The following is a 7,234-nucleotide window of genomic DNA, read 5'->3' as shown; positions in this document are numbered from 1 at the left end:
CTTCACAGGTGAGGGGGAAAAAAATCTGCAGTCCATTCTGTATGTCAACTGGTGAAGCTCCTGTCTGTCAATCAGCATTTAGTGTTGCTAACTCCTGGGCCACAGGTTACAGTGAGACACTCTATGAATCTGCTCAGATAAATCTGTTGAGCAGTTAGGATACCTAATGCTTCTAAATATATTATGGTCTTACTGTACAATGATAAATGAATAAATAAACTGAAATCCCAAAACAAAATAAAGAAACTGCAATAAAAAGAAACAGAGACACTCAAACAGGAAGGCACTGAATAACACTCAAGGAATATGTAAAATCATAATTTAATACACTTAGATAGTCAAGAGAACTTTATGTGGTGAGAAACCCATGAGAGCATACAAATTGTACACTTAAAGTCCTCAGTCTAAGTTTGAACTGTGAACCTTTATTCAGGGATAATCACATACCCTATTCATTTTATTTTAAAAAAAAAGAAAAAAAAAGGTAAATATATGTTCCCATGACAACAAATGTTTTAAAGATTTTTCTCTTTAATTTTGATTTGCCAAATCAGTAAAAATACAGTTGGGTTTTAAGCTTTGATTTAAAGGAACTCAGTGTTTGATCTGTTTTCCAGTTTTCTTGAAGTTGGTTCCATATTTGTGATGCATAGAAGCTGAATGCTGCTCCTCCATATTTGGTTCTGGGGATCCAAAGCAGACCAGAGCCAGAACTCCTGTATAGTCTGGAAGGTTGATACAACCTTTGTTGGTGTGATGCTAAATCGCATATACAAATATTGCTACTTTTCCTTTCTTTTCTTAAACGCAAACTAAGGGAAAGGTTGCTATTTTGACTGTCACATTGTGCTAAACCTGGAAAACAGGAATTTCTTCAGCTGAAAATCAGACAACCTTATGTGTAATGAAATTTGGGTGTCTGTATTGAGAGATACCACTTATTTTTCTTTTTCAAAAGTACATTTCAGACAAGCATTTACAATGCAGTCAAACACACTGAGTGGACAGTTGGCCTAACACCTGTTCATTAATCTGTCAGTTCATAAATAGATACCTAGAGACAATGAGGGTAAAGACTGATTAGCTCAGAAGCTCAGTGACCATCATTTCACACAGGCACACAGTGACACACTGATATTATAAAAGAGAGTTTTGCAGTATTATATTAGTTATTTATTATTTTAACATGCTTTCCTCAACTTTCTCCTAGTACTAGTCATCAGTTATGATTTATCTACAATTATTGGATAAATAATAATTGTAAACTTCACGTGCTCTCTGTTTTATGTCTTCATAAAAGTTAATTCAGAGATGGCGTTCTTCTTAGCTGTGACACCTTGCTTGAAGGTAGCATTGACAGAGCTATTGCTGCCAATACCTTCATGTTGTCTTTCTAAGTATGATACACTTGTCTATCTTTCTGTACTTATTGACCTCTCTTTCCAAGACTCCAACTAAAAGAGCTGCTGATGTGACTAACTTTGTTACGTACACAAATAGCTCTTTGGGGTACAGCCATACTGACTCAGGGCTTACAACAGTGTTTATCTTATGGATCAGTGGTGTCCAAAGTCAGTACCAGTACAGGGCCAGCATCCTGCATGTTTTAAGTTTTCTCCCTGGTTTAACACACCTGGATCAAATGATGGCTCATTAGATGTCTTAAGAAGATCATTGACATGCTGAAAAGGTTGTTACTACCACCAGGGAGAGAACTAAAACATGCAGGATGCCGGCCCTCGAGGACGGACTTTGGGCACCATTGTCCTAGATGAAGCTGCTAAAGAAGTTACTGCTACTACTTACTCTTTATTTCAATGTAAAAGTACTCCTAGATTAGTGCTTCCATGTTTTTGCATATATACTCTGTCTTCTCAACACCTTACATGGCAGCTGAAGATGGCAGCTCACACTGTTCCAGATTCTGTTGGAGGAGGGGAGTTGTCCTCTCCTCTGTTTCTATGCATGCTCAGTATTTGGAATTGCTGCAACATCATGCAATTGACTGTCTATTGTAAATGCATACCTGAAGTATTTTGTGGGGGTTGCTGTGGAAGTACCAGGTATCTGAGTGGCTTTTAAAGGCTATCCAATCAGTCTATTCCTAAAGCAAAAGCTGTGTCCCCATTCTCGGCACAAAGTCAAGACTTTTCGCAATGTGCATTGGACTCCGTCAGGGCTGTCCCTTTGTTAGTCATTCTGTTTCTGGTGTTTATGGAGTGGATCTTAAGGTGTAATCATGGAGACTAGAGTGTCTGGTTTGGGAACCAGACACTCTAGTCTCATCTTTTCTTTTTACACATGGCATGGCTATTTAGGCTTCTTCTGGCCACAACTTCCAGTGTGTACTGAAATTGTTTGCTTCTGAGTGTGAAGCAGCCTGAAATAGAGTCAGCTCGTCTAAGTCTGAGGTCATGGTCCATGACAGGAAAAAGGTGAAATGTCTGGGTTGAGGCCAGTCTCTGCCTCAAGCAGAAGAGTTTTAGTATATTTGTGTCTTCTTTGCAACCTATTGTTGGATGGAATAGCAGACGGATTGATTGGGGCTTCATCTGCATTAATGGTTGCACTGCTCCTGTTGTGGTGGATAAAGATCTGAGCAAAAAAGCAGAGCTCTTGATTTACCTGTACGTCCATGGTCCAACGCTCACCTAGAGTCGAAATGAGCTTCTTTGGCACGATGGCTTGACTCAGCGTAAGAGATAGGATCAGGACCTCCCTCATCTAGAGTATGCTCTATGTAGAGCTGCTACTTTTCCAAATCGAAAAGAGTCAGTTGAGGTAGTTTGTACTCGTACATATGATTTGGAGGCCCCTTGGGTTTCTTAATTTGGAGGTTTTCTGGGCTTGTCCCACTGGAAGAAGACTTTCAGAAAGACCCAGAATGAGCTGGAGGAATCATGTATCCCACCTAGTCTGGCCATGGTATCTGCCAGAACGAGCTGGAGGATGTCAATAGGGAGAGAGATGGCGGTGGTTCCCTCTTGGACCCATTACTCCTGTGACACAGTCTTGAATCAGCTGCAAAACAATAGACATAAATTATTTTATTCATGTAAAAAACACAACACAAACTTAGTCTTGAGACAGTGATACAGCTTGCCTGAGTGTTTTTATCTTGGAGCATATTTAGCCAAGCAGACCTTTCAGTTGACTTTTTTTAAAAACACAGATAACAGGACTGGCAAGTGGATTGAAACCTCTCTTAAATAGAAAAGCCTACCAGGCACCAACACTATCTCCCATGAGAGCATTTTTTTAATCAGCCATTTCTTTCCCTCAATAGTAGAAACATATTGTTTACGGTTTTTGCCTTTAATTGTCTTGCAAGTGAATACCTATGCTATAAATTGTGCAGATTGAATCTGACAGCATACATGGTTCGTTGGAATGTACATTGATGTTATAAGAAGAGCTCCTTTGCTTTTAGAGAACTAATCAGTGAAGAATGCTCTGTTACAGCACTATCAGTAGCTGCTCTTAGAAAGGAACGGGGATGTCGCTTGGTTTTAAAATGGATCCTCACTACAAGAGAGATGTGAGTGTGCCAAGTGACTCATGTCAAGTGGATTTTCTTATCTATGAAAGATGGGTGGTTCTAATACAGAGGCTCCACTGTGCACAGGGCAGCCAAGGGGGCTGGCAAACATTAGGAGACAGAAGAGGCTTTCTCCAGACATGAGGTGCTTGAGGTTAGAGGAACTAATCAAGGACTAAGCAGATTTAATTTCTAGAAACAACAAAGCTAAAAAGATCTACAAAAAAGAAAAGCTCCAATAGATTAGGTGGACCAGCGGGGAAAAAATTTTTCCAACAGGAATTTTACATTATCCGCTACTCTAAGCGAAAGGTGGAGTATTTTCATTTAAACTGTTCTATTCCTGGCAGCTCCTCCTTTACCGAAGCAACTAGCAGCAACAGGAATCATGACAGAGTGGACTTTGCTCAAACGTCTCCTGGATGCTGTCCATCATCACTCCACTATGATCGGACGCCTGTGGCTCACAGTCATGGTTATCTTCAGGCTGCTCATTGTTGCTGTTGCTACAGAGGATGTGTATACGGATGAACAAGAAATGTTTGTTTGCAACACTTTACAGCCAGGATGTTCCACTGTGTGCTACGACACATTTGCACCCATCTCACAGCCTCGGTTCTGGGTGTTTCACATAATCAGTGTATCCACCCCATCGCTTTGCTTTATCATTTACACATGGCATAACCTGTCCAAGCAACCACAGAATAGCTCTCAGATGCTGGGAAAACGACCAAGGCATAAAGCCACTGATGTAAAGCAAGAGGAAAGACAACAGACCTTCGACTGCAGCTGTGACTCGGACAGTTGCTCAATCCACTCCCATAAGCATCTAGGTCACAGCCTAGCAGATGTGCTGGAGGACCTCACTACACAGAACATTCAGAAAAAGGACCTAAACAATACAGTGAACTTGATCCATCCCCAAACCTGCACCTTCAGAGAGGACATTGAGGTAGCTCAAGTTGTTTCTGGTGGAGTTCTGTCCAAATGTTACATTTTCCATGTTTGTCTGAGGGCTGTCTTGGAGATCTGCTTTGTCTTGGCCCAGTGGAAGCTGTATGGCTTCCATGTACCTGTCCAATTTCTTTGCACCTCTTCCCCATGCAGGCAACCGGTAGACTGCTACATATCCAGGCCCACAGAGAAGACTATCTTCCTCCTTTTTATGTTCTGTGTAGGAGTTTTCTGCATTCTGCTGAACCTCCTGGAGTTAAATCATCTGGGTTGGAAAAAGATTCGTCATGCATTGAGGTTAAGAGAGAAAAAGTCTTGGGATGGCTGTCCAGGTATCCAGTGTGGATATAAACCTTTTCCACCTGACAGCCCTTCACTCACATCTTCTTTTGGATTTAGGGATGTGACCAGCACTACCTCTCTACCCACTCTGGACCTGGTGGTGGGTCACCAGCCTGATTGGAGCTGTGCACTTAGCCGTGAAGTTGTGGAAGTAGAAGTCAGGCCTGGACGAGCAAAGAGGTTGGACTCACATAAACACGAGAGGCAGCTTCTAAAGAGCAAGGAGATTGAAAGGTGCAAACAGAGGAGTGCTGAGGTCTGGATATAGACTGCCTGTGAAGAACCATGTTGTTTTGTGCAGAGAAAAATGATCAAAAATGCCTGCTGCTGTGGAATGCGAGAAAGCTTATTTACAACAGTTAACTTACAGTTAGCTTTAAGACACTTTAATGGCAGCTTTTACAGTTTGAAATGACAACTAAATGGCATGGCTCAATGTAACGTGAAGCAAATTTCATTAAGCATAACCTTTCTGTGAAATGTTTGGTACTAGTGTTTTATGAGTCTTTGTGCTTATAAACCCAGGTGCTTATAAACCCAGGCGAGACCATCCACAAGTTTTTCAATATTTATGAGCAGAAGGGCTGATAATAATATACCGACAGCCTTAAGGTTGTCCTCTTTTAAGTAGTCGATATCTTAATTTCAGATGAGTTTGGGATCATGTCCTTGTAATTTGAACAACACAACTAATTATATAAATATATTATAGCCTTGATCATTGGGATTAATATTTGCATTTTCTCTTCAGCAGTGTTGTTTTCAGGCTGGAACATTATTTGCCATTCAATAAAAATATTTTTTGAGAAACTTAGCATTTCTAGTATTCCTGCAGTCACTATTATTTTTGATGCTGTTTTCTAATTCTCAGAGATTTAACTTTGAATTTCCATGTATTTCACAGAGCTATGAAAATATTTTGTTTGTGTAGTTTATACTGCAAACTTTTAAGTTCAACAGGCTTTCTAAGAACTTCTAAGTAGTAAACAATTACCTTCTGTTTCTCATTTTGTTCCCATTTATTTCTTCTTATTTCCTTTACCTTTATTTCCTTTATTCGGATCATGATCTGAATGAAAACATATTTTGCAAAAAAAATACTGGAACAAAATTACTCCATACTGATGTAAAAGTATCCAGTTTTCACAAAAGCTTTTCATAAGCAATGGGGGATACAACAAGTGGATAGTTCCAAGGAACATTTTTGCTAATTATGTTTTACATAGAACCAAGTTGGTTTAAAGAGCTTCCTGTTTTCAAGAATTAAAATCAAAATAAAAAAAACACATTGTATTAAACATTGTGATGAAGTAGAAGCTGCAAATCTTAGTTTAGTGCAGTGTGTTGCCATACAGTGTATCGTGACCCATCTACATTGACTTGATGTGGAGTTTGAGGTGCAATTAATAGTCAGCAGTGGATGCCAACCCCTGCTGACACAACGTCACGGCTAGATAGGGATCTACATGGTCCATCTCAGTCCTACACTATAGAAAAAAAGACTGTAGCGTGGAAGATCTAGAGAAGGGGTCTCAAACTCAATTTACCCGGGGGCCGCTGGAGGCAGAGTCTGGGTGAGGCTGGGCCGCATAAAGGATTCCACAAAAAACATTTTAAAAATATCCTCAAATGTCATCAACATTTAATTATTTCTTCAATAGAAGAACTGCAGGCTTTGGCTTTGACAATGACATGATGAGGTTGTGACAAAATTTAGGGTGCGTTCACATTGCAGCCTGAAGTGACCCAATTCTGATTTTATTGTCAAATCGGATTTTTTTTGCCGGGCCGTTCACACTGCCACATATGCTACCTGGATGTGTTCTGCAGTCTGAACGGAACGGGCAAACGACCTGAAAGTGTCCCGCATGCGCAGTAGAGGGCGCAATAGCGTCAGCGTTCTCCGTGTTCTGCCAAACGCCATAAAAAGAAGAAGTAGTGCTCGGTGTTTGCGGAAGTAAACATGGAGGTTAACGGCGGAGCTTAGCTTGCACATTTGAAGTTGTCCAACCGAAGCAACATATTAACAACTTAATCCTCATTATGGTACCTCATAGTTGTTTTTCTTCCCACCTGCGCGTATCAGGACGCAGAATTTGCTGAGTATCAGTGACGTTCAGTTCGGATGAATGCGGCCTGGACGTTAGGTCGCATTTGAATCGGATACGTTTCGGATATGGGTCACATTCGAAAAGAATCCGACCTGTGCTGTTCATACTGTCATGAAAAGATCAGATACAGGTCGCATTACGTTAAAAAAAAATCGGAATTGGGTCACTTTAGGCTGCAGTGTGAACGCACCCTAAGTTTATTATACTTGGCGTCGCTCTTGTTCTACTTTTATAGAAGTCTTTCGCCAGCTAGCAACGTATGGAGAACGTCTCGACCCGTGACGTCATT

At 40.7% G+C, this 7,234-nt stretch overlaps 1 protein-coding gene across 1 annotated transcript; it reads left to right on the top strand.

The window, feature by feature from the left end:
- Positions 1 to 1,013: 1,013 nt before the first annotated feature.
- gjd6 (gap junction protein delta 6) lies at positions 1,014 to 5,592 on the top strand. Its single transcript, XM_081605417.1, has one exon. The coding sequence runs from the start codon at positions 3,927 to 3,929 to the stop codon at positions 5,100 to 5,102; it is 1,176 nt and encodes a 391-aa protein (XP_081461543.1). The 5' UTR covers positions 1,014 to 3,926; the 3' UTR covers positions 5,103 to 5,592.
- The last annotated feature ends 1,642 nt before the right edge of the window (positions 5,593 to 7,234 follow it).

Source organism: Poecilia reticulata, chromosome 3 (genome assembly GCF_904066995.2).
Source record: "Poecilia reticulata chromosome 3, P_reticulata-male-v2, whole genome shotgun sequence".
Lineage (NCBI taxonomy): Eukaryota > Metazoa > Chordata > Actinopteri > Cyprinodontiformes > Poeciliidae > Poecilia > Poecilia reticulata.
Note: the sequence above shows the minus strand (reverse complement) of the source record. Positions and strands in the feature narration are given on the sequence as shown.

Bases quoted from the DNA above. Each gene is read 5' to 3' on its own strand.
- gjd6 (XM_081605417.1), top strand. From the start codon at position 3,927: ATGACAGAGTGGACTTTGCTCAAACGTCTCCTGGATGCTGTCCATCAT.